At 44.1% G+C, this 27845-nt stretch overlaps 2 protein-coding genes and 1 long non-coding RNA gene across 7 annotated transcripts in view; all 3 read right to left on the bottom strand.

The window, feature by feature from the left end:
* The window catches only part of HYDIN (HYDIN axonemal central pair apparatus protein), a 389432-nt gene extending 366003 nt beyond the window's left edge, over positions 1-23429 (bottom strand). Inside the window, exons 1-2 of one of the 2 annotated variants that reach the window (XM_089781371.1) lie at positions 23392-23429; positions 19035-19118 (exon numbers count right to left, since the gene is read on the bottom strand). The gene's annotated coding sequence lies outside the window, so the exon portion shown is untranslated. Of the gene's footprint in view, positions 1-19034; positions 19119-23141; positions 23158-23391 lie in introns of those variants that run through there. The other variant, XM_089781372.1, reaches the window with a different exon arrangement.
* Positions 38-6194, bottom strand: LOC149523679 (uncharacterized). The gene is made up of 2 exons (XR_016350485.1): positions 3256-6194; positions 38-3065 (listed from the first exon to the last, which is right to left on the bottom strand). It is a non-coding gene; the product is annotated as an uncharacterized LOC149523679 (long non-coding RNA).
* On the bottom strand, positions 9568-23515 carry CMTR2 (cap methyltransferase 2). Of its 4 annotated transcripts, none has more exons than XM_075940650.2 (3): positions 23392-23443; positions 19035-19118; positions 9568-12139 (listed from the first exon to the last, which is right to left on the bottom strand). In XM_075940650.2, exon 3 carries the CDS (start codon positions 12118-12120, stop codon positions 9820-9822), a length of 2301 nt encoding a protein of 766 aa, XP_075796765.2. In that variant the 5' UTR covers positions 12121-12139; positions 19035-19118; positions 23392-23443; the 3' UTR covers positions 9568-9819. The 4 variants fall into 4 exon arrangements, with proteins under 4 accessions (XP_075796765.2, XP_006120130.3, XP_075796764.2 ...); XM_006120068.5 differs by lacking the exon at positions 23392-23443 and adding an exon at positions 20280-20333; XM_075940649.2 differs by lacking the exon at positions 19035-19118 and having other exon boundaries at positions 23392-23515.
* Positions 23516-27845: the final 4330 nt, after the last annotated feature.

Genomic DNA, 27845 nt, shown 5'->3' with positions numbered 1-27845 from the left:
AGAGGTCTGCAGAAAAAAAAACCCCAGTAGCCATCTCCAGCCAGCATTCTTTAATTTTTATATCAACACATATTCCATCCCCAAACAAAAATAAACACATCTACTTAGTTATACAGCAAAGCCTTCCAATCTCATGTACAGTTTCAAATAGGTCAGCAGAATTAACAGATACACGCACATGCATAGTGTGAAAAATGGTCATTCATATCAGTAAACCCATAAAAGCTACCTCTCAAAGAAGTTTAATCAAGCAAGGTTGGGCAAATCTACTAGTCAGCACTCAATGAGTTTAATTAGCTTGTACAGATGGTTGGAAAGACAGCTTGGTGAGAATTATTATAACAGCAAATTTTGCATTGTTACAAGTAGGGATGGCTCTTGTAGGGTACGTCTAGACTACAGGGTTTTGACGACAAAAGTGGACTTTTGTCGACAAAACTATACCTGTGTCTACACTGCCGCTGAGTTCTGTCGATATAACATTGACAGAACTAAGCAGTTTTGTCGACAGATGTAAACCTCATTCTATGAGGAATAATGCCTTTTGTCGACAGATGTGTTACTGCATCTACACTGTCCTTCGCATCTACACTGTCATGTCGACAAAGTGGCTTGCTTTATCGACAGAACTGGATGTAGTCTAGACAAAACTTCTGTCGACAAAAGCTTGTAGTCTAGACATATCTGTACATTCCAAAAAGGAAGCAGGGGCTCTTGTACATTTCAAAGAGGAAGTACCACCACTTTGCCCCTGCCACATCCCACGGAGCTGGAACTGGGGAGAACTAGCTTTTATGCCAGCTTCCCCCAGCACCATCTATTCTTCTCTCCCTTGCTGCTTCTTTGTGAAAGAGGCAGCAAGGGGAGGGGTGGGAAAAGACTAGTCAACTAATGTGTCAACTTTCTGATAAAGCTTTTGCTTATTGGATAGTTGACTAGTCGCTTCTATCCTGAGTTACAAGCCAGTTGTTTGTAACCATCTAGAACTTCCACACCGAGTTGGTATCCTTTTAAAACTCAGAATAAGTTTTGAAATTAAAAGCATGTCACTGAAAGAGGATTACACAGCAATCCAAATTATTATATAATAGTTACTGATAGACAGTAATGGGCTGAATTCACATATGACAAATAGAGACGTCATTTCGGAAGAGCAAAGGGGGCAGCAGCCATGCATACTTGGAAGCAAGGGGAAAGTACTTGTATTCTGTGAAGTACTCCTCTGCCTCCTTTCCTTCGCCAGCAAAGAGTGAGAAGCATGCATGAAATCCAAGTACTTTCCCCTCGCTCCCTGATAGTCAGGGGAATGGGAAAAAGCTGTATCCTGGTATGCACGACTGCTGCTTTGGACCTATATGTTTATTTCATCCTGTCCAGTTAGTACTTTTTGCCATCTGAGCTGAAGTTTAAAAGGAAGAAAACAAACCAAGTTTTCAGCAAGACACCAATGAAAATGGATGCCCTTATCTCAGTTAGCCCTTTCTAAATATTGTCATGAAACTTTTGCAATCCAGGCACAAAAATCTTTTCACCCCCATTTATACTTGAGATTTTTAATATTTTCAAATCTCAAGTATAAAGGGAAACAAAAAATACTAATATTTCATACGTACATTGAAAAGAAAAAAGTTATTTTCCATAGGCAAATAAAACATTCGCAAAGCTGTCAGAAAATAATTCTCCACTACCACCTCCTTTTCCCCCCAATTTGTCAGCCTATGTGAATAGCCACGCTCACATACTTTAGTAGCATCCAAATACAAATAGCATAATGTTTGCTTCTCTTAAGTTTATTTTTCCAAAATCATGTGCTGTAAATTATTCCATATTCAGGAATTGAAATTAGAAAATAAATGTTATTTATTCTATAATATTTCTGGTAAAAAATGGCTTCCTGTGCCATAGGCTACAGTGTTATGGTCACACTATGCAACCCACTGAATTAACATTTAAGAATATTCCACACCCTCACTCAATATCCCAGCTTAACAACCAGAACATAAGACTCTTCTGTTCCCTCTGCATAAATTATTTACACTGGTATAAACTAAATCCTAAATTGCTTTTCTAATGTACAAACATTTTACCAGAGACTATTTATCCTTCTAGTAATTTGATTGATCTACATCAAATTAAGTTGAATAGACAGCAATTAGTATAATTTTAGCAGAGAACAAGATTTCATACAGCAAATCTCATTATACCTTACAGAAATCAAATTGGAAACCAAAAGAGTTTTTTAATTTTTCTATATGCCTGCATTTACCTGTACATGTTCAAATGAAGTCACAATACAAAAAATGTAAGTGGAAAGTCTCCAAACCTTAACACACACAACTAAATAGTCTCTTTTCATTGGGTAGATATTTTATTCAAATTTCATCTATTCTTACTCTATAGCAGTGTAACTTTTGGAAATCAATAGTCAAATACTCTTAGGAAAGATCAAAATCAAGTACAAAATATTTAGAAATTAAACCAAAGGAAACTCTGCCCTGACCTTTCACTTAATCACTAGGGCCTAGATATCAACTGATAACTGGAAATCTGAACACATGAAGGCTGGCAGTTTTCATCTGTATTTATCATCTCTGTACATTACATAGCTTGATCAATAATTTGCTCCCTGTCTTCCCTTTCACAGTTTATAAGTTGTGGCTTAAAAAACTTAAAAGAAGCTAAGACACAGATACTTAAATCAGGACTCATTCTGTGCCAAACTTAAGACATGCCAAGAGAATTTGACTGCATCACAGACACTTTATCTCACTCCAAAAAGATTCTTCCCTCTCCTTCTTATAAGCCCCATAAAAGTCAAAGGAAATACTTAAATTTTACTGTTAAGAAGTCTTTGGTGCTTAAGATGCGATCACAAGAATTTGGTGCCAGGAAGAGGGTAGGAGAACACACAACTCCATGAGTAGGGCTTTACAACCACTTTTTTGGGGGGGAGGGAAGGGAAGGGTATCATATATATATAGTAGCCCAGTGTCTCTGAGTCTGTAACACCAAAATGCTGGCTGTTCCCTCTGGGGGGCGCTGTTGCCTGAAATGCTAACTGTTCCCTCTGGGGGGCGCTGTTGCCTGAAATGCTAACTGTTCCCTCTGGGGGGCGCTGTTGCCTGAAATGCTAACTGTTCCCTCTGGGGGGCGCTGTTGCCTGAAATGCTAACTGTTCCCTCTGGGGGGCGCTGTTGCCTGAAATGCTAACTGTTCCCTCTGGGGAGCGCTGTTGCCTGAAATGCTGGCTGTTACCTCTGGGTGGCCCGTGATGCATGGGGAGTGCAGGGCCCAAACGGCCGCTTGCGCCGCTTGCTCCCCCGCGGCGGCCCGGCTAAGCGACGCAGAAGTCAGACGAGTGCCACGGCGGGAGGCAAAGGGGGGCGGGGCAGTAATGTGCAGCGTGACAGCAGCTCCAGGCCCCGCCCCCTTGCCGTGAACATCACCGCTCCGCCGCCCTTTGCCTCCCGCTGTGGTGCTCGGCTGACTTCTGCGCCGCTCAGTGGGAGAAAGCAGCACAAGCGACCATTTGGGCTCCGCACCCCCCTCTCCTCCCATGCAGCACGGGGAGTGAGGAGCCCAAATGGCCCGAGTGAGAGGCAGGAAGGGGAGGAGAAGTGAAAGAGAGAGAGAGGCAGGAGGCGGAGGAGAACTGAGACAGAGAGGGGGAGGCAGTCGGAGGAGGAGAGAGAGAGAGAGAGAGATGGAGCGAGAGACCGATGTGGGGGAGAGACCTGAAAATCCCATCTTATGATGGGCTAATTGGCTAGTTTTTAAGAAAAGGCCAATCTCCCATTGTTAGGTGAAAGTCCCATGCAAATGAGAAATAGCTACTGATGATAGACAGAAAACACTGAAACTAACAGAGTGCTGTCAAAGGTACAAAGTAAACAAATGACAAAATACAGAAAACATTTTTGTATTTGTCCAACAGTTACAGTCACCTCTAGAATTTATTTGTAGCAACAGTAGGTTTAAAATAACTCAGAAGTCAGATTTCTGAAGTTACAGATGTCTCTTTAGGGTTAAGTCCAGAAAGAAATTATGTTTAAATATGACGACCCCGGAGCCAAGGGGTTTGAGGCGGCATCGCCAAGAGCCCCCAGGAGGGAGGAAGGAGCCCGGGGCAGGACACTTTTGGCGTCCATGGGTGGACGGGTTTCGGAGGGAGTGGCCCCCCCCCCCCCGTCCACCGCACCAGGGCACTAGCAAGCCCCGACACTCAGGGCCCCGGGCTGGGACCTGGAGAGAAGGTGGGACCGGGTCCCCCTCCCTCTCCTAAAGGAGCATCCCGCTCCCAACGACCATAGCGAGGGGGAGATACAAGTCGGAACCCCACGAGGGGGAAAAACCCAGACTAGGGGCCTTTTGGCCCACCCTGCAGGGATGGGTAACTATTGTAGGGTTCGCTGACCCCCCCTTCCTCCCGGGAGGGGGTGATCGCACCCAAGATCATGGGCCCCATAGCGGGGACCCGGGAGTCAACGAGGGACCAAGAGAGAACAAGAGGGTCCGCAGACCCCCCCCCCTCGGGCTGAGAGGGGGTGATCGCACCCTGAACCCCTCACAGTCATGTTCTCTAGACCTTTAATCATTCTTGTTGCTCTTCTCTGGACCCTCTCCAATTTCTCCACATCCTTCTTGAAATGCCCAGAACCAGCACAGAGTAGAGCAGAAGAATGACTTCTCATGTCTTGCTCACAACACACCTGTTAATGCATCCTAGAATCATATTTGCTTTTTTTGCAACAGCATCACACTGCTGACTCATATTCAGCTTGTGGTCCACTATAACCCCTAGATCCCTTTCTGCCATGCTCCTTCCTAGACAGTCGCTTCCCATTCTGTATGTGTGAAACTGATTGTTTCTTCTTAAGTGGAGCACTTTGCATTTGACTTTATTAAACTTCATCCTGTTTACCTCAGACCATTTCTCCAATTTGTCCAGGTCATATTGAATTATGACCCTATCCTCCAGATTAGTCGCAACCCCTCCCAGATTGGTATCATCTGCAAACTTAATAAGCGTACCTTCTATGCCAATATCTAAATGGTCGATGAAGATATTGAACAGAGCCGGTCCCAAAACAGACCCCTGTGAAACCCCACTTGTTATATCTTTCCAGCAGGATTGTGAACCATTAATAACTACTCTGAGTGTGGTTATCCAGCCAGTTACGCACCCACCTTATAGTAGCCCCATCTAAGTTGTATTTGCTTAGTTTATTGATCAGAATATCATGTGAGATCAAATCAAATGCCTTACTAAAGTCTAAGTATACCACATCCACCGCTTCTCACTTATCCACAAGACTCGTTATCCTATCAAAGAAAGCTATTAGATTGGTTTGACACGATTTGTTCTTTACAAATCCATGCTGGCTGTTCCCTATCACCTTGCCATCTTCCAAGCGTTTACAGATGATTTCCTTAATTACTTGCGCCGTTATCTTCCCTGGCACAGAAGTTAAAGTAACTCGTCTGTAGTTTCCTGGGTTGTTATTGCCCTTTTTATAAATGGGCACTATATTTGCCCTTTTCGAGTCTTCTGCAGCCTCTCCTGTTTCCCTACTCTATCAGCTCCTTGAGTATTCTAGGATGCATTTCATCAGGCAATGGCGACTTGCAGGCATCTAACTTTTCTAGGTGATTTTTAACTCGTTCTTTTTTTATTTTATCTTCTAAACCTCCCCCTTCCCACTAGCATTCACTATGTTAGGTATTCCTTCAGACTTCTCGGTGAAGACCAAAACAAAGAAGTCATTGAGCATCTCTGCCATTTCCAAGTTTCCTGTTACTGTTTCTCCCTTCTCACTGACCAGTGGGCCTACCCTGTCCTTTGTCTTCCTCTTGCTTCTAATGTATTTATAAAAAGTCTTCTAGTTTCCCTTTATTCACGTAGCTAGTTTGAGCTCATTTTGTGCCTTTGCCTTTCTAATCTTGCCCCTGCATTCCTGTGTTGTTTACCTATCTTCGTTCTTTGTAATTTGTCCTACTTTCCATTTTTTTATAGGACTCCTGTTTTACCGTATTTTCCGGCGTATAGGGTGACTGGGCGTATAAGACGACCCCCTATCTTTTTAATTAAAAGATAGGGTTTCATCTTATACCCCAGCACCTCTCCGCCTCCTTTGCTCCCGGTGTCCCTGGTCTGCTGGAGATGGTCCCCAGCAGACCAGAGGCACCGGGAGCAAAGCCGCAGCAGCTTTGAAAGCCTCGGGGGAAGCCGGCGGGGGGGGCATCCCAGGCGCGCCTGGGATGCCCCCCTGCCGGCTTCCCCCGAGGCTTTCAAAGCCGCGGAGGGGCTCCGGCGGGGGAGCAGCCCAGGCGCGCCTGGGATGCCCCCCCGCCGGCTTCCCCCGAGGCTTTCAAAGCCGCGGAGGGGCTCCGGCGGCGGGGCATCCCAGGCGCGCCTGGGATGTATACCCGGCATACAAGACGACCCCCGATTTTTGGGGGATGTTTTTTAACATCAGAGGTCGTCTTGTACGCCGGAATATACGGTATTTTTAGATCATGCAAGACCTCATGGTTAAGCCAAGGTGGTCTTTTGCCTTATTTTCTATCTTTCTGACATGGCGGAATAGCTTGCTTTTGGGCCCTTAATAAAATCCCTTTGAAAAACTGCCAACTCTCCTCAGCTGTTTTTCCCCTCAATCTTGATTCCCATGGGACCTTACCTATCAGCTCTCTGAGCTTACCAAAATCCGCCTTCCTGAAATCCATTGTCTCTATTTTGCTGTTCTCTCTTCTACTCTACCTTAGAATTGTGTCCCAAGGTGTCTTCCACTTTCAAATTTTCAACCAGTTCCTCCCTATTTGTTAGGATCAAATCTAGAACAGCTTCCCCCCGGTAGCTTTTTCAGCCTTCTGAAATAAAAAGTTGTCTCTAATGCAGTCCAAGAACTTATTGGATAGTCTGTGCCCTGCTGTGTTAGTTTCCCAACATATATCTGGATAGCTGAAGTCCCCCATCACCACCAAATATTGGGCTTTGGATGATTTTGTTAGTTGTTTAAAAAAAGCCTCTTCCACTTCTTCCACCTGGGTAGGTGGCCTGTAGTAGACTCCTAGCATGACATCACCCTTGTTTTTAATCCCTTTTAGCCTAACCCAGAGACTCTCAACACTTCCGTCTCCTATGTCCATCTTCACCTCACTCCAACTGTGTTCATTTTTAATATATAAGGCAACACCTCCTCTTTTTTCCCCTATCATTCCTGAGCAAGCTGTAACCTTCTATACAAACATCCCAATCGTGTGTATTATCCCACCAAGTTTGTGATGCCAACCACATCATAATTACACTTATTTATTAGCACTTCCAGTTCTTCCTGCTTATTACCCATACTGCTCGCATTTGTATATAGGCATCTAAGATACTGATTTGACCGTGCCTCCCAGTTTTGCCCTGACCCTCCTTTCTCTCTGCCATTATAGCCCACGCTCCCTCCTATTTCCAACCCATCTCCCAGGTCTCCATGTTCTCCACTTACCCATGGGCTTTGCTCATATGTCCCCGTTGAACCTAGTTTAAAGCCCTCCTCACTACATTAGCCAGTCTGTTTCCAGGTCTTTACAAAAGTTTCCTAAACTTTCAGAATCACTTACTAGAGAGGCAGCAAGCCTCAAGGCTCTTACTGCCTCTCATCTCTTGATCTCCAAGATCTGCTGAAATGTTTTGCTTGCCTGTGATTGAGAGGAGGCCAGGCTGTCCATCTCCACATGGCAAGGACAGAAAGTTCATTTAAGTAAGTTAAAATGGACAGCGACCAATTCAAGAATCTGTGGGGAAGCAGAGGCCAAACAGATCTGCTTCTATGTTGTTTTAGAAATGTGATTGAATGTTATAAAATGAGTCAGACTTCAGCTATTAACTCACAGACCTTCAAACACAACAAACAAAAAAAACAAAATGTTAGCTGCATTACAATCTGCTCCTACCGAAGTGACAAGAAAAACTTAAGTGCAAAGCATCACCAAAGAAAGAAGTTGAACAGCGTTTTTAATCCCCGCTGGTAATCTAATTACATAATATAGGGTATCTGAAGTGCTTTCATGAGGTGACATATTTAATCAGGAGGCAGTCTTTTCTTTTACCAACCCATTTCTCCCCTTACACACTCATTTATATAATTTAATAACAACATTAAATCCATAAGTCTCCCATTTAAATACCATTTCTCTCTCTCTGAGCGAATCTTCCGTGTAAATTAGAATCTTGGAGATTCAGTTTTAATGGATATGAAGTAGATCTCTAAATGACATCTTAAAAGGAGCAATATGAAAAAGTAAAATCTGATTTTCCTTACAGAGAGAGTGTCAATTACTTATTTTCTCTTTCATTTTACTCCTAGAAGATCAAATCTAGTAACACTTTTTCTAAAGAGTAAGGAAAATTATGTAGCACTTTAAAGACTAACAAGATGACTTAATAGGTAATAATAGGCAATAACCATTTTGTTAGTCTTTAAAGTGTTACATAGTTTTTCCTTTTGTTTTAGCAAGCTCAGACTAACACAGCTACCTCTCTATTACTTTCTAAAGAGTTTCATTTATCTTTCTCAGTTCCATGCTTCAAACTTTGAGAGAGAGAGACAGACTTTTTGTTTTTTAAAAACAGCACTTAATATTTCTAATTAAAACCAGTAGTTACGGGTCACCTGCTGACAGCTACCATAACAGACAAAAATAGGCAGTTATCAAGATATTTTTTTAAATGAATCCTTGAAGCTTTGGAGACTCAAACAGTAATATAGCCATTATACTGATGGGGAATTGGGAGTATAGGGAGGTTAAGTGACTTGTTGAAGGACAGGCATCAAGTCAATTTCATAGATAGGAATAGACAACCCATGAGTTTTGACTCCCTCCTATGCCTGCTGAAAAGCAGGGATCTGTAAATTGGGATTCTGCAATCACAAAATTCCTGATAAGGAAGCCATTTTCCTTTGTGCTTTACATTTGTCCTTGGGCCTACCTGGTGGTATGTTATAAATGATATTGATTATCATTTCAGAAAATGGTGGTGGTGCGCTGGCCTCTGAAAAGTCAATTTTCTTTAAGCATGTAAAGAGTTAGGCAACAGAAGTTGAAGCATCCAAATCCACTAGATAGTCATTTTTGAAAAACTGATGCCTTCACCAGCATGGTTTCAGATCAGATCAGGCAACAGCTTATAAAACTGAATTTCTGACTTAAATCATATATTTATCTCAATATGGAGGTATATTCAGCAAATTCTAGAGATATTTCAGCCTCTTTTTGATCAAAAGGAAAGGTTAGAAAACTTGGAAATGTTGTCAGTTACCAAGTTTGAAAATCACAGTTGGATCCTCAGAACTCTGGGATTAACAAGAGTGTAACAATGTGAAGGGGGTCTAACTAGGAAAGAGTCACCCAACTGCAGCATCTATTGGCTGATAAGCAGTGGCATCAATTAAGCTTCTTTCAGATCTCTCAACATAAGTATAGAGATTGTGAGGTTGACTATTAAGGGAAGACCACCTAGATGAGGTCAGACAAGACTGTACAAAGACACAGAGGTATTATCTAGAAGAATTACTCTTTCTCCAAAATTGCAGACCTTTATTTTGCCTCACAATCTCTCCATCAGGTAAAATAAAGCCCACGCTTACAGGATGTATGGCAACAGATAATGCTACTGGGCCACGCAAAATTAGATACCAAAATTAAAATAATTCTCAGTTTTAAAATGAAATTATATTCACACTAGCAAAAGAAAAATTAACAAATTAAGAACTGTAATGTTATTTCACTTCACTGGCGTGTACCAAACTGATTAAAGAATCACTAAAATTAAAGATTTCTCTGCATTTGTTGCTGCTCAACTTGTACAATTAAATGGAGCTGTCTCTTCGCAATAGCAGTATTCAAATCCCATAAAAACTCCAGCAGCATGCCTTTCAAAAGCATTTCTATCGGAACAAACTGTAAAACCTGCTGAGGAGATTCTGAGTTGAGCAAAGAGCTCATTAGTTTATTCAGATGCTGCAGGTACTCAACAACTGGCTCCGGAAGACCTTGATAGCCAATACACAACAAAACTGCATTGGTCCCTAGAGGTTCAGAGGCTATGGGACATGCAAAAGAGATGTAGCTGAAACAGCCATGCAGTACAAAAATCAAGCCAGCTGTGAATCGTGTAAAACAAGAAAGAACAGGGAGAATCAAAGCATCTCCCAGTTGAAGTTGATTAAATGCACATAGGATACAGTCTAAAAGATGCTGCTGATATTTTGGCTCTCCATCATGAAGCAAAGAACAGCTGAAAGTCAAGAGTGTGGCTGATTCCAGAAGCCTAACTTCCATATTGCACTGGCTTTTGAGGTCACAAAGAGACGGAAAGCCTACCACAAGACACTTGATTTGGTCACTGCATCCTTCATTTGGTACCTTCTGATGGTACTTAGTAAGGCTGGACAACTGAGATAATATCAGTGCCTCAGTAAGAACACTGCAAGAATGACACCACTCATGTGTTCGTTTGGAGAAGGAACTAGCTCTTAGTCTGCCTACTAATGATTCTTTGATGGCTTCGTTGAGATTCTTCAAGACCTCACCATCACAGAATGGAGAGCATTTTACTCCTGGCAGCTTCCTTCCCTCCAGGATGTACCATAAATTGTATTCAAGGTTACAGGATGAGCCTTCCAAAATGCAGCTTTTCCCAGCATCACCTAAAGCATGCTCTTCAGCCCAATGGTTAAGATAGCCTTTGGCCACCTTCTCATCCCATGTGAGGGATTCCAGCATCTTTCTTTCATTGTATGAACTAAAATACTTGTTCCTCTGTCCAAACCATTTTGCATTTATGCTGCAGCCTACATGAGATTTCTTCACTAGCCAGTTATTTCTTGTAATGTGTTTCAGGTTGAATCTTTGCATAAAAAATTCCACTGTACAGTCCCTTAAGTTGTTCAGCTTTACTTGTTCTGCTTCCCCCATGCACTCAAAGAGTCGGATATTCTCCGATATAGTCTCTATTTGGTACTTGTGAAAGAACACACAGCATTCTTCATGTTTTTTAAGGAAAGATTCTGGAATCACATGTTCGGGAAAGAGGGCTTTGTTAACCATTTCTGTTCCAAAGTTCTGAATCATCTTGGACAGCAAAGGATGGATTGCCTCTCTGCCCATGTAATGAAGACAAACCACATAGACTTCTGAGTTCCCAGGTTTGCTAGTGGCAGGTTTAAAGACATGGACCTCCTCGAAGGAACAATTTAGCAGAAAAAGCAGATTGGCAGAACAATGTTCAAACAAAGTGAACATCTTTAAAACAAAGGAGCCACCATTGCTGAGGGTCATTAAAGCAGTGACTGTTTCACAGTAATGCAGAGGTGAGACAAGGGCTTCTTGTTCACCTGGATTTCCTTGGCAATCAAAACTCCCATCAGCAGTTACCAAGTGAACAGTGGACATATTACTTATGAAGTGCTGAAGTCCAGTTAGATGTTTCAGTGTCATCACATCCCCCGTATTATCTGGTCCAAAATACCACCATGGCAATGTATTTGCAATAAGTCGGTCATCCATAATCATCACAAGAGTGTCATTTGCTTCATGATACGGGTTGAGGGTATTGGCTACCCAGTTCCAATCACAAGGGATGTGATGGGATTTCAAGTAGTGATTGAGACTGGCTATAAAAGCACCAGGTGCTTCACAGAGATGAACAGTATTAAGTTCCCCATTCTGAAGAGCTTCTTTTGGGAGAAGGGGGAAACTGCACAGAATCTCATGGAACTTGCACCAAGCCTGAGTACACAGCTCAGCATTCACAGATCTCTTCACATGAGGAATGATTTTCCCTGCTTTATTGGTGAAGGAAGTGTGCTGATGCCATGCATCCAATTTTTTATCACTCAGTTGGTTTTTTACTTCATTCATGGAGTCCTTCAGAGCAAGGAGGGCACTGAATTCTTTGTGATTGCAGGTAAATATCTCACTGGAATCTGGCAGTTGCCATTCACTTTCTGGTGATTTTGTATATGAGAACTTCTTCTCAAAGAGCTTCTCAACTTCAGCAAGAATCACAGGGCTGAATTTTTCAAGATTTGTGGTCTGCACAACATAAGGCTTCATACATTTGTTCATTCTTGGACTGACCCACAATCTGGGGAGGAGGGGAAGAACAAGGAAAGGAAAAGAAAAGAAAAGAAAAAGGGGTTACATGAGCTGAACCAGTGACACCTTCCCAACCATAAGAAAATACACAAATTAAAAAAAAAACTACACAGAAAATACATTTGTACAGTTTAGGAAAAAAATAGGTATTTCAACTTGTTTAGTGCTAGAGGTTGTGCTCCAGAATGAGAAGGGAAAAATACTCAGTATAAAAGTGAAATTTAAAGTTACACAGTTTTGGATTAAAACTTCCATTTTGACCCAATGTATATACTACTTCTGGAGGAATTCTGCACCACTGCGTTCCTTCTGCAGATTTCTTGGCTTCCCTACAGAAGCAAAGAAATCCGAGGGGCATACTCCTTTCTGAGCAGCCTGCTAGGTACAGTGACAGCAGAGAGCAGCTCACCATGAAGGGAGAGGAAGGAGGCTGGGTGTGGCTGTGTCCACCTGTGGAGAGACATTAAGGGTATGTCTAGACTACATGCCTCTGCCGACAGAGGCATGTAAAATAGGCTACCCGACAGTCAATGAAGCGGGGATCTAAATATCTCCGGCTTCATTAAAATAAAAATGGCTGCCATCCTGTGCCGGCTCAGCTGATCGTTGTTTCAAGAGGCATAAGGGAGCGGTCAACAAAGGCTTCCTTTGTAGACCGATCCGCATCTTGACTCATGCGCTGTGCCGACGATCAGCTGAGCCTGCACAGCGCAGTGGCCATTTTTATTTTAATGAAGCCGGGGATATTTAAATCCCTGCTTCATTGACTATGTCGGGTAGCCTATTTTACATGCCTCTGTCGGCATGCACACTTTCCTGCCTGTGCATAAAAGAGGAAGGGAGGAAAACATCAGAGCTTGGACATGTAAGGCTGTGTGAAGCTGGCTCTGATGTGCTTTTGCAGTGTGGACGTGCTCTTGTGCAAGAAGTTTTTGTGGAAGATCTCTTAATTAATTAAAGCTCCTTTAACTTTCCAGAGAGGTATAAAGGAATTTTATTTTATAAATGACAGTAATGCAATCCTGAGCTAGGAAGGTCAATGCGCTTTCTTCTTTTTTATCCTGTGCCAGAAAGACACAATGAGGTTAGATTACAACTCAGGCTGTATTTTACTTATCCACTTAAAAAATGCAAAAGTATTTGAAATTTAACTTTCAAGTGTTTAGGGAATGCAGAAAAGTTGTGATTTTTTTTATTTAGGTTTTTTAGTAACGTATTTAAACTGAAAAAAAGTGAAACTGACGTCATATTGCATTATTTTGACAAAATATGAAGAATTTTGCATTTTGAGACACAGAATTCCCCTAGGAGTGTCCATGAGGCTGAGTAGAAACTTAACAACTAAGCCAGTAGGCTGCCAGTGTTCCCATTTGTTAGGCTATGTCTACAGTACAGACCTTTTGTGGAAAAACGGCCATTTTTCAACAAAAACGGCCATTTTTCAACAAAAACTCACGGAGCACCCACACTTCAAGCGCGTTTTTGCGCAAATAAAATGAAAGTTCAGAGAGGTTTTTGCACAATTAGTATTCCTCTTTCTATGAGGAAGAATGCCTTTTTGCGAAAGAGTTCTTTCGTAAAAAGGCATGTGTGGATGGGGAAAAGGGATTTTTTTTGTGTGCAAAAAGACAAAAGAGGAAAAAGCACAGGTGCCTTGGTAGCCATTCTATTCATACCAATCAGTGCTTACGTTCGAGAGAGTTTCCACGCAGTCTGGATGCTCTCTTTCACAAAAGTGCATCGCTTTTTAGTCAGAAAATACACTGTCTTGTATTCCCCTCATGCTAACTAGCTAGTAAAAGTTATCTAGCTAATATAGAAAGGTAATATTTGGGGGGGGAGGGAAGATAGGGGAGAATTCATGTGGGGCATGGTTTTGAAGTTAAGGCACTAGGTTTAATAGAGATCAACCAAAAAAGGTTCAACATATACTTGTTTCACAGTCACCACAGACCTCCTATGATGGTCTGAAGCTGGATGTATAACTTCCAGCTCAGCAAGACATACTGGCATTACCCTGATTAAGTTACCACAATGTAAGTCAGAGTATAGATGCACAGCTAGGCTAGTCACTCATATAATCTTGTCTGAAACCTTCAGGATATACTCCAGTTCCAGAGCATACATACACAAAGAGACTTAGAGGATGTCTGCAGTAAAGCTGTGAGAGGGCGTCATAATCTGGGTAGAAAGGTTCACACAAGCAAGCATGCTAAAAAGAGCAGTGTGGATTTAGCATCCCAGGCTTTCAAGATGACCTGACTCCCTGGTCTTTGCTTAGGTTGCTAGCCCCAATTTCTTCTGAAGCCACAAAGCCTACACTGCTATTTTTCCTGTGCTAGCACAAGCCCTACTAATGCAAGTCTTTCTAACCATGCTGGAAGTCTTGCTCCCAGGTGCAATGTGCCTTGGTAGCCGGATTTGTAAAATGGGGATAACGCTTTCCTACCTAATGGGAGGGCTCAGACTTAGATATACAGTGATAGGGGTCAAAGAAATCATGACAGCATGCAAAACAACACAGCTAGTGTGATCCCATAATCTAATAGGGTAGATACTGTCTGTCTGAGCCGGACATTATTTAAGCACATGAATAACCCCAACATTAATCTTAAAAACACAGAACAATGTCACTATAAAAACAGAATCAACCACCTTCCTTTCACAAACCATAAAGGTATGTAAAAGAAAGAATAGGCCTAAATGGATTGACAGTATCTCCTTTTGTTTGTGTGTTGCTGAGCAGCCTGTGAACATTAGGCATAAGAAAGTTTTCAGTGAGGTATAAAGATGAAAAAAATACAGTTATGCGGAATTTACACATTTTACAGTTGTATAGTTTTTTTCAGACCTTGCTGATTTAAAAAAAAACCAAAACTAAAACATTAAGGCCTAGTTTATACCTAAAAATTAGGTTGATCTAACTAAATCACCTGAGGCTGTGAAAAACTTTCATCCCATGATGTAGGGCTGATGTAGCATGAAGCAGTGCCACAAGACAACTTTCCAGGAGAAAATAAAAATGGTCATACTAAGTGAAACCAATGGTCCATCTGGCCCCCTATCCTGACTTCTGACCGTTACTGATGCCCGATGCTTCAGAGGCAATGAACCAAACAAGGCATTTTTGATCCATTTTCTGTCATTCAGTCTCAAACTTCTGGCAGCCAAAGGCTTTGGGACATAAATAACCAAGTTGCACCCATGGCCTTCCTAGCTAATAACCATTGATGAACCTATACCCTATGAACATATCTAGTACTCTTTTTAACCAACTTGTGCTTTTGACTCTCTCAGCAATCTATGACAGGAGTTCCACAGGTTGTCTGTGTGTTTTGTGAAGCACTTCCTTCTGTTTCTTTAAACTGGCTGTGTATTAAATTCATTGGGTGAGCTCTTGTGTTTATCCTTGTAAAAACACTGCTTACGGAAAACAAAAATCAGTAATAACTGGCAAATCTTCAACTTCCAGCTCCAGGCTCAGCTTAGGCCCTGTCTGCACTGGCATGTTTTGTTGCCAAAACCTGCCTTTTAGCAACAAAACAGTGAATGTTTACACTGCAATGCTACTTTTTTGGGGAAAAACAACCAGTTTGACGACAACAAACTTCCAGCTCTGCAAGGAACTTTCTTCTTTTCCACTCTCTTTATTATGGGTAAAGAGCCAGTGTAGACTCTGCTGTTTCTTTTGTTGGAAGAAGTGTCTTGCACCAATATCTCACAATGGCTGCCCTGATGGCTGTGCTCGGTTTTGTGACCTCTGCTGCCTTGCAGGGATGTGTCCCTCCCCTTTCAAAGCTTCAGGAAGTATCTAATAGCTGAGCCAGCTGTTCTGTTTGGGGGGAAAAACAAATAATTGGAATTCTCCTGTTTTGCTAGGAACACAGCAGCAGGCAGACTGATGCTACAGGGGGAAGGCTGGAGATACTAAGGTGCTGTTTTGATCTTTCTTAGCACAGAGGGCTCGCAGACCTATGAGGGAATCCCAAGAAGCACAGCGATCAGCACTGCCTTCCTACAACACTGCTTTATGGGATGCTTATCCAGAGTGCTTTGCTCTGTCGAAAGTAGGGATGTTAGATATAGTGTAATTGAATAGTTGTATAACCACATGAAATCTAATCGGTTATACAACTATTTCATAATCCCTGGGGGTGGGGCCAGCAGCCAGTGCACTACTGTCCCTACTCCCGGGAGACCCTGCCATCCCGCGCTAATGCCTCCGTATCAGGAGGGCAAGCGGGAGCCAGTCCACGAGGGGAGCCAGTTTAAAAACCAAAGGCAACAGCGTGGGGTGGCACCAGCCCCTGTCCGTGAGGGTCCAAGGTCCCCATGGACAGTGGCTGCTGCTGGGAGGCAAGGGGGTGAGACTGATGCAAAGCTGTTCCACCTTCCACAGAGCAGCCTCTGTCCGCAGCGAGCCTGGGCCTGCTGCGGACAGAGGCTGGTCCGAGCTACTCCCTGCAGACATGGGCTGCTGCCGTGGACCATCCTCCATCAGCGGTGAGCTTAGACCATCGCAGATAAAGGCTGTTTCGCAGCAGCCTCCCCCACACTGCTGCCTCTGATGCAGGAGGCAGCAAGGGGAGGGGCAGGTGGGTCTGTGGAGCTGACAAGGCTCCTTCCCGTCTTCCTGCATGTATCAGATGCAGCCTGCCCCCCTCACCTTCTGTGCTGCTCCCTCTCTATCAGTGAGGGGGATGGGAGGCAGATATGGTACTTGTGGAGAACCTGCTTAAAGCAAACTCCACACAGGCACCAGCTCTTGCTCCCTCTCACCCCTTGCTGCTTCTGATCCACAATGACATCCTTAATCAAAAAGTTGCTAGCAACTCGGCTTTGAAAGATCAACAATGGGAGGCAGAAAAACTGGTTTGACCAGTCCGTCCTTCCTCCCCGCCCCCCGCCCCTAGCTTTTGTATGTCAGCAGCACTTTTGTCTCCAAACCTTTCCAGTAGAGACATAGCCTAAGCATCCCTGGGTATAGCAATTGGAAGAGGGGGACAGCAAATAGACCACTGAAAAATAAAAGCGCTGCTAGAAAAGCCAGCCCCCCTTTATATACACACTTTGAGTATTGCTAGGAGGTTTAATTTTCTATAACAACATATTTACAAGTATGCTGAATTCACTTTCTTTTACGGAAACCGTTAAAGAAAAAGACTCAATGGGAATGGGGACTCAAAAAGGATTCAACCCTAAGTACATTAAAGCAGTGTTTCTCAATCTTTTTTTTATAAAGTACTGCCTTTTCAAAAAAAAATGTATAAGTACCTCCAGTGCCTACGGGTTTCAGACACAATTTTTTTCTACCATTGCAACACATTTGTTTAAACAACTTAATCGTAGCCGGAAGGGCGATGAAATTTTTTGGTGTAAACAGTACAAAATCAATAAAACACTGTAAAACTTAAAACAAAAATTCAGTTCTCCAAATTTCAGTTGTATAGACCAGTGTTTCTCAAATGGCATTCTGCAGAACCCTGGGGTTCCACGAAGTGAAAATAAGGGTTCCACGAGAAAATTCCATTACAATAACATTTCATGATTTAAAAAAATAATTAATATTATGTGATTTTTGTTTTTAAATGTGTAATTAAACTAAATGTTGATCTCATGATCTTGTTTAGCATTTGTTTTTTATTATCCTTACTTATTTGTGGTCTACTTTTTCAGCTCCATATATTAGACTGTTACTAGGGCTTCTGCAAAATTCTTTCAAGTTTAAAAGAGTTCTGTGGCCAAATAAAATTGGGAAATACTGGTGCAGATGTACCCCCCTCCCCCAGACCTCTCTCAAGTACCCCTAAGGGTACTCATACCACTGGTTGAGAAACACTGCATTAAAGCAAAAAGCAGCCTCAAAAGCCATTTGGTATCTAGCTTGCTGCTACCTCATAACTACTGAAGGTGCTAACAGCTCTGTGAGTGGTATCCTTCCTGTCTTAGCATCTATTTACTTTGATCTACTTAGGTTTAAGTACCCATTCTCCAGATACTTAATGATGCTCTGTCTCTCACCCTTCTTCCTCCCCCCCCCCTTCCTATTTATTTCAAGTTTTCATATTCCCTACTCATAACTCTGGTCATCTGAAGAAGTGGGCTGTGCCCATGAAAGCTCATGATACCCTCTACATGTTTTGTTAGTCTATAACCGTGGTCCCCAACACGGTGCCCGCGGGCGCCTTGCCGCCCGCGGGGGCATTTCCATGCGCCCGCCAGGTGCTCGGGGCTGGCCTGGCACCGGGCGCATGGCGGGTGGAGCGCCGGCCACCGGGAGCGCGGCGCATGGCGGGGGGAGCGCCGACCCCGGGCGCGCGGCGCTTGGCAGGGGGAGCGCCGGCCCCGGGCGCGCGGCGCTTGGTGGGGGGAGCGCCGGCCCTGGGCGCCGGCGCTTGGCAGGGGGAGCGCCGGCCCCGGGCGCGCGACGCTTGGCAGGGCGAGCGCTGGCCACGGGCATGCGGCTATGGGGGGGGAGGAATGGCCACGCCCCCTGGCGCCCGGCGGGCGAACAGCCATGCCCCCTGGCGCCTGACAACCTTCAAAGGTTGGGAACCACTGGTCTATAAAGTGCTACCAGACCATTTGTTGTTGTTTTTTTTGTAACAGACTAACTCAGCTATCCCCTGAAGCTCCTTAGCACTAGTAGCTACTCTACTGCAAAATAATGAAGGCAAAGTGGTGCAAGTAGCTTATGAAGAAAGAAAATTACAGGGTGCACAATAAAATGTTGATCCTTATGAACATGAATTCCTAGTAGCTGTCTGGGCAGAACAGTCCTTTGAGCCACTCATTGGCACAGCTTCCATCACCATCTAAAGTATCCACACTTCCCCTAAATATATTCTCTCAAATAAACTGACGAGAGCTAAGATTTCTAATACCTGCATGGCTCAGTGGCCTCTCATTCTAGTTAACAGAGTCACAACTGAAGCTGTCCAAACCAGATATGTTGACACATGCTTTCACTGAAAAAAAGAAATAAACATGAGTGCCCAGATATCACTCTGGAGTTAGAATTACAGAATTTAAACTGATTAACTACCAAGGAGTAAAAACAGGATTTCAATACCTGACAGTCATTGTTGAAACAAAAGACAGAACTATGTAGCACTTTAAAGACTAACAAGATGGTTTATTAGGTGATGAGCTTTTGTGGGCCAGACCCACTTGTCATCATTAAGGTGAATGAATGACACCCTAATGCCCACAAAACAGATATCAGACAAGATCACAAAGAAAAAACAGTTTCTTGCCATTTTAACCAGAAAGGACACTCTCTCAATGACTTAACCACCTGCATTCTGCTACAAAGACCTTTTACATCTGCACTTGAAAGGGAATCCTCTGAACTGTCATTCATGTTAAAATTCGACACTCTCGGAGAAGGAATGAACAAACACTCAAACTATCTTACCCATTACCAAGATAGCTTCCCCAATTATCACCTCTAATACTATTAGCTCACAAACATCCCACTCTCCCCACCTCTAATATAATCAATTCACAGACACTTACCTTCCTTCCTCCCCCCCCCCCCCGCATCCCCCTCCTGTTCTGAAACGTGATTTGTCCTTTTCATAAGTGTTCATTTTTTTTTAATTGTATCCTTTGGTATATATGGTTGTGACTATTTTCTTCCACTATTTGATCTGAGGAAGTGGGTCTGGCCCACGAAAGCTCATCATCTAATAAACCATCTTGTTAGTCTTTAAAGTGCTACATTGTCCTGCATTTTGCTTCACCATTAAGGATGCATTGCAAAAAGAGGTAGAACACGCTGGTAAGAACTGGCCTGAAAAAGCTGCCCTTGGTCCTGGCTGTCATCGACTACGATGACAGGCTAAGGTCAAATGTCCAGCCATATCAGATTCTGTTTGAGCAGCAGATGAAGTTCATAACTGATCCCAAAAGCCTCACTAGAGATTCTGGGGAACACCCTACAGCGGGGTCTCAAACCTCCCGGCCCACGAGCCACCCCCGAACAGTGCAGTTGTGCAATTTGGCCCAGGGAGTCCTGGCAAACCAAGTGGGACCTGTCCATTCCTGTCACCCACACCTCATCCCTTCCCCCCATTCTGTCCCCTCCATGGCACCCCATCCCCCGAGGATGCAGCCTCAGGAATTACCATGGGATCTGGGATGGGAGGACAGGCAACAATAGGGGGCTCCGCATTCCCTATGGTGATACAAGCCACTGACTGTGAGCTACAGGAGGTCAGTAATGCATCTAAAAAAATAAGAGGAAACAAAGATCACACTCTGGACTCCAAATGGACAGGCCTCTACCCCATTGTTGAGTGTTAACCCACTAGTGTACTGTATTAAAAAAAGACTACAAACTCAGATGGGTTCATGTTTCATGGATAAAACTGTTTTCCCTAATCTGTTTCTGTTTGTTACAGGCATGGACCAGAGATGTGTAGGAGTCCAAGGACTATGCAAATTCCTGCACCCCAATAGATGTTTACTTGAACACTACTTGATCCCATCAGGGGAATCCTGCCAGGAATCTGCTAAGTACAAAGGTATTATTCTTGGGAATATTTATAAACGTTTGGGGCTCAGGGACAGTGCATGCACACTGGGGATACAATGGTTTAAATATATCAGGGATATAAAATCCCATTTAAAACATTAACCAGTTAAATTATATATTTAACTGGTTAACCAGCCCACTGTGTCATACTGCGGGCAATGAGCTGCTTTGGCTGGGCTGGAGCACCCCCACGTACAGCGTGCTTAGCCTGACAAGCATACTGGTAAGGCAATGCTTACTGGTTAAGGGGTTACCCCTTTACACCTCTACTATGCCTAACATCACCCTATACTGGCCTGTCGCAAAAGTTATTTGCGAGCCTGGGCTAACAATCAGCAAGGCTCATGGCCACATGATTGTGTCTCTAAGACCATTCGTAGATTTTAATCCGTTTTGTGAACCCTGTTCATGCACTTTTCCACCCTTTATGTCTGTGCCATTAAAGTTGCATAGAATCTCAGGGTAGGTAAACAAAATAGTTTTTGTGGGAAACATAAGTGTTACTTTTAAGCAGCCGTTCACTCATGAAAGAGCCTATCCACATTTACTTAAGAGGCAACCACCCACTAATGTGGCACCAATGATTACTCTACATATTGCAATTACCTAGACAAAAAATGATCTATTACATGGCCACATCACATCACCATACTGCACTCCCTTATTTAATAATAGGTATGGCTCCCTGCAACAAAAATATTTCTCCCTTTGTAAACAGAGACCTCTGGCCAGTACCAAATTGAGGGAGATAGGAGCTGGGATAGGAGTCTTTAACTCAGTGGGCCTGAAAGTAGGGATGTGAACGACTAGCTATCTGATAAACAAATGCTTATTGGATAGTCGCCACACTAATCAACTAGTTGCTTCCCCCACCCTTTCTGCCTCTATCAGAAAGAGGAAGCAAGGGGTGAGCAAGAACAGGAGGAGTTTTGAAGCAGCAGCAGTGCATGGAGCTTGGGCCCCACGTGGTGCCGCTGCTTTGAAATGCCACGTGTAGCCAGTTGGAGAGTCTGTGGGCTCCACGTGGCATTTCAAAGCGATGGCGCCACTGCATGGAATCTGGGGTCCATTCAGTGCTGCTGCTTTGAAACACCACATGGAGCCTGACACCAGGCACCCCACAGTATTTCAAAGTGGCAGCACCGCATGGAGCCTGGGGTCAGCTGGGTACTGACCCAGGGCTCTATGTGGTACTGACGCTTTGAAACACCACAAGGAGCACAGGGCCAGTGGGGGACCTGCTGGCCCCATGCTCCCCGCAGCACTTTTGCCTTTGAAATGTAGCACAGCCCTGGGGCTGTTGCTACACTTCAAAGGTGGAGGCAGCCTTATTGACTAATCAAATAGTCGATGTAAACTGCATAGACTATTCGATTACCCAATTAATCTACATTTAACATCCCTACCTAGAAGCATTAAAAATTAAAGCCAGTACAGTACAAACTTTATACAGCACAACAATGCAAGGGCAGGAACATCAAATTGCTGAATCCGTACAGACAGGAGTGGATACACTAGATTTATCATGGTACATTTGGAACAACAGTAGCCATACATTTTGGGCTCATTATGCCACTACGAGAAACATAACTGATAAAATTGCTGCTATTAGTTCAGAGTAACAGCTGTTAGCCATTGCCTTAAGAAAAAAAAGGGAAATGGATAGGATATAAAGGTCTTCCACAGAGGCCCCAGTTCTCCTCCTTGTGTGCAGCTTCAGGTGGCCAATGAAGCCAAGCAAGCAATGCTAAGGACTGGTAACTATAACTTCCAGCTGCAGAACAGATGTGCACACACCTATGGGCATATGTCTATTGTTGTGTGCAAATATTCTGATTTTAATGCTTAAATTGCATTCTTAACAATGGGGCATATTGCCCCAGCCCTTGAAAGATTCCATGTGCTTCTTATAAGCATAACAATGTAACACTTCATTTTCATAGAGCAGGACTATGTAGCACTTTAAAGACTAAGAAGATGGTTTATTAGATGATGAGCTTTTGTGGGCCAGACCCGCTTCCTCAGATCAAATAGTGGAAGAACATAGTCACAAGCATATATACCAAAGGATACAATTAAAAAAATGAAATTGTATCCTTTGGTATATATGGTTGTGACTATTTTCTTCCACTATTTGATCTGAGGAAGTGGGTCTGGCCCACGAAAGCTCATCACCTAATAAACCATCTTGTTAGTCTTTACAGTGCTACATTGTCCTGCATTTTGCTTCAGCTACCCCAGACTAACACGGCTCCATTTCTATCACTCTTCATTTTCATAGACCTTCATCCCCACTTCGCTGTCTCTCTTCCAAATCAACAGTCCCCCACTTTCCCCCCTTCATAGGGACATGTTTCCTTGCCCCCGCCCCCATTTCCGTGGCACCTCCTTTCCTCGCCCTAAGGAAGGCTGGCTGCGATAGCAGGTCACGCAAGCAGCTGACGTGACTAACCCTAGTCCGTTCTAATGGCGCCGCTGGAGGAGCGCTCCTACTGCCCTACCATCCGCACGGAGCAGACTCGCCCCGCACAGGCGCGTATTCGGAAGCGGCCCCGCAGCGCTGAGGCGCCGGCCCGCGCTGCCCGCAGGCTCCTAACCCGGCCGCCGAGGGGCGGTGTTCACAGCGCTCCCCGCCCTGCCTCCGAGCCGCCGGCCGCCGCCCCCAGCGCGCAGAGGCCCGGTTCGGCCCGCGCGCTCCTTACCCGCGCGGCAGCGGCGGCCCTTGCACGAGAGACGCGAGCACGCGCACGCCAGGCCGTCAGACTGGGCCGCCGGAGGTAGGGGGAGGAGCACGCGCAGCCTTGGAGGGGGTTGGCAGGTTCCCGCCACGCGCCCCTAGCCACGCCCCCAGTGTCCCGAACGGCTTCCCGCCCCCACACCGCGCACGGCCAGGCCATGGCCCGGCCCTCGACCCCCTGAGCCACAAACCGCGCTCCCTCGCCCCCCCCCATGGCGTCTCGACTCACGTGCCTGTCAGTTAGCCGCCACGTGGGAGTTTGGGGGGTTGCCGTGGCAACCAGAATTGGGCCTGAGCCCTTAACTGTTCTGCATGGGCTCGAGGCGGTGCTCGGTCCCGTTCTCTAGCAATGCGCAGGTAGCCGTGGCGGTGAAACGGCAGACACGTAGCACCGTGGCTACCTCTACGCTGGCCTGACTTTCAGGAAATGCTTGTAACGGAAAAGTTTTCCGTTAAAAGCGTTTTCGGAAAAGCATCGTGGCCAATCTAGACGCACTTTTCCACAAAAAAGCCCCAATCGCCATTTTTGCCATCGGGGCTTTTTTGCAGAAAACAACTCTCTGCTGTCTACACTGGCCCTTTTGCGCAAAAGTTTTTTGGGAAAAGACTTTTGCCCGAACGGGAGCAGCATAGTATTTCCGTAAAAGCACTGACAATCTTACACGAGATCCTCAGTGCTTTTGCGGAAATTCAAGCAGCCAGTGTAGACAGCTGGCAAGTTTTTCACAAAAGCAGATGATTTTGCAGAAAAACTTGCCAGTCTAGACACAGCCTGTGAGTTTATTTAGTCTCTAAAGTGCTACATATTTTTTCCTTTTGTTCTTCCAATTCTCCTAGTCTGTGATTCACAAGGCATATAAAGCCAAACGTCTCAAAGGGGTTTAAGCTCCTAATGTCTATTGATTTCATTAGAAATTAGGAGCCCGACTACCTTTGAGAATCTGGGCCTGAGAGCAAAGCTGTGGAACGGATAGTCTGGCATCCTGGAAACCGGTCCTACAGGAACATTCCAGCTACACAACCCCTTCATCTGTCATGTTAATCCCACAAGTGGGGGTGATTGGCAGGACCAAATCCCAATTAAATCAACCCAGCCAAGGCTTTGTCAAGAGACTTAAAAACTGCTAGGGATGAAGAGTCTATCACTTCCCTAGGTAACCCATTCTAGTACTTCACCACCCTCCCTAGTGAAATAGTTTTTCCTAATATCCAACCTAGACCTCCCCTACTGTAACTTGAAACCGTTGCTCCTTGTTCTGCTATCTGTCACTACTGTGAACAGCCTTTCTCCATCCTCTTTGGAACCTCCTTTCAGGAAGTTGCAGGCTGCTATCAAATCCCCCCTCACTCTTCCCTTCTGCAGACTAAACAAATCCAAATCCCTCAGTCTCTCCTCAGAGGTGATGTGCTCCAGCCCCCTAATCATTTTGGTTGCCCTCCGCTGGACCCTCTCCAATGCCAGTGGGGAGGGGCCCAGAACTGGACACAATACTCTAGATGTGGCCTCAGCAAACCCCCTGGAGTCACAGAGATTTCTCTGGAAAGCTCAGCATTAAACCATAGGTTGGGCAAACTAGGTCTAAAGTGCCATACAGAGTCAACAACCACCTGCCTTGTATAACATGGCAGAAACATCTCATTTTTTAAGTAATGACTTTTGCAACCAGGCTTTAGTTCCCCATTGGCATCACTATGGGAGGGCATCAACTGGACATAAGACAGAATCAGTGTGAACCAAATGATGTAGCAGAGCACCAAGAACCCCAGAACAGATGCAGTTAGAGAACATAAGAACATAAGAACGGCCGTACTGGGTCAGACCAAAGGTCCATCTAGCCCAGTATACTGTCTACCGACAGTGGCCAGCACCAGGTGCCCCAGAGAGGGTGGACCGAAGACAATGATCAAGCGATTTGTCTCCTGCCATCCCTCTCCAGGCTCTGACAAACAGAGGCCAAGGACACCATTTTATCCCCTGGCTAATAGCCTTTTATGGACCTAACCTCCATGAATTTATCCAGCTTCTCTTTAAACTCTATTACAGTCCTAGCCTTCACAGCCTCCTCTGGCAAGGAGTTCCACAGGTTGACAACACGCTGTGTGAAGAAGAACTTCCTTTTATTAGTTTTAAACCTGCTACCCATTAATTTCATTTGGTGTCCTCTAGTTCTTCTATTATGGGAACTAATAAATAACTTTTCTTTATCAGCCCTCTCCACACCACTCATGATTTTATAGACCTCTATCATATCCCCCCTCAGTCTCCTCTTTTCTAAACTGAAAAGTCCCAGTCTCTTTAACCTCTCCTCATATGGGACCCATTCCAAACCCCTAATCATTTTAGTTGCCCGTTTCTGAACCCTTTCCAAGGCCAAAATATCTTTTTTGAGGTGAGGAGACCACATCTGTACACAGTATTCAAGATGTGGGCGTACCATAGTTTTATACAGGGGCAGTAAGATATTCTGGGTCTTATTTTCTATCCCTTTCCTAATAATTCCTAGCATCCTATTTGCCTTTTTGACCGCCGCTGCACACTGTGTGGAAGTTTTCAGAGAACTGTCCACGATAACTCCAAGATCTCTTTCCTGATTTGTCGTAGCCAAATTAGCCCCCATCATACTGTACGTATAGTTGGGGTTATTTTTCCCGATGTGCATTACTTTACACTTATCCACATTAAATTTCATTTGCCATTTTGTTGCCCAATCACTCAGTTTGGTGAGATCTTCTTGGAGTCCCTCACAGTCTGCTTCTGTCTTGACTGTCCTAAACAGTTTGGTTTCATCTGCAAACTTTATTACCTCACTGCTTACCCCTTTCTCCAGATCATTTATGAATAAGTTGAAAAGGATTGGTCCCAGGACTGACCCTTGGGGTACACCACTAGTTACCCCTCTACAATCTGAAAATTTACCATTTATTCCTACCCTTTGTTTCCTGTCTTTTAACCAGTTCTCAGTCCAAGAAAGGACCTTCCCTCTTATCCCATGGCCATGTAATTTACACAAGAGCCTTTGGTGAGGGACCTTGTCAAAGGCTTTCTGAAAATCCAAGTATACTATATCTACTGGATCCCCCTTGTCCGCATGTTTATTAACCCCTTCAAAGAACTCTAATAGATTAGTAAGACAGGATTTCCCTTTACAGAAATCATGTTGACTTTTGTCCAACAAATTATGTTCTTCTACATGCTTCACAATTTTATTCTTTACTATTGTTTCGACTAATTTGCCCGGTACTGAAGTTAGACTTACCGGTCTGTAATTGCCAGGATCGCCTCTAGAGCCCTTTTTAAATATTGGTGTCATGTTGGCTACCTTCCAGTCATTAGGTACGGAAGCTGATTTAAAGGATAGGTTACAAACCACAGATAATAGCTCAGCAATTTCCCATTTAAGTTCTTTTAGAACCCTTGGATGAATGCCATCCGGTCCCGGAGATTTGTTAACATTAAGTTTTTCTATTTGGTCCAAAACCTCCTCTAATGACACTTCAATCCAGGACAGTTCCTCAGATTCATCACCCACAAAGGACGGTGCAGATTCAGGAATCTCCCCAATGTCTTCAGCCGTGAAGACTGAAGCAAAGAAATCATTTAGTTTCTCCGCAATGGCTTCATCGTCCTTGATTGCTCCTTTCATAGCTCGATCATCTAGGGGACCCACAGGCTTTTTAGCAGGCTTCCTGCTTCTAATGTACTTAAAAAACATTTTGTTATTTCTTTTTGAGTTTTTGGCTAGCTGTTCCTCAAAATCTTTTTTTGCTTTTCTTATTACATGTTTACACTTGATTTGACAGTGTTTATGTTCCTTTCTATTTATCTCACTAGGATTGGACTTCCACTTCTTAAAAGATACCTTTTTGTCCCTCACTGCTTCTTTTACATGGTGGTTAAGCCACGGTGACTCTTTTTTAGGTCTCTTGCAATGTTTTTTAATTTGGGGTATACATTTAAGTTGGGCCTCTATTATGGTGTCTTTAAAAAGTTTCCATGCAGCTTTCAGGGATTTGGCTCTAGTCACTGTGCCTTTTAATTTCTGTTTAACTAACCTCCTCATTTTTGCGTAATTCCCCTTTTTGAAATTAAATGCCAGGGTGCTGGACTGCTGAGGTGTTCTTCCCACCACAGGAATGTTGAATGTTATTATATTATGGTCACTATTCCCAAGCGGTCCTGTAACAATTATATCCTGGACCTGATCCTGCACTCCACTCAGGACTAAATCGAGAATTGCCTCTCCCCTTGTGGGTTCCTGCACTAGCTGCTCCAAGAAGCAGTCATTTAAGCCATTGAGAAATTTTATCTCCGCTTCTCTTCCTGAGGTGACATGTATCCAGTCAATATGGGGGTAATTAAAATCCCCCATTATTATAGAGTTCTCTATTTTGGTAGCCTCTCTAATCTCCCTCAGCATT

The sequence above is a fragment of the Pelodiscus sinensis genome, chromosome 12 (assembly GCF_052426305.1).
Source record: "Pelodiscus sinensis isolate ZL-2025 chromosome 12, ASM5242630v1, whole genome shotgun sequence".
NCBI classification, from domain to species: domain Eukaryota; kingdom Metazoa; phylum Chordata; order Testudines; family Trionychidae; genus Pelodiscus; species Pelodiscus sinensis.
Note: the sequence above shows the minus strand (reverse complement) of the source record. Positions and strands in the feature narration are given on the sequence as shown.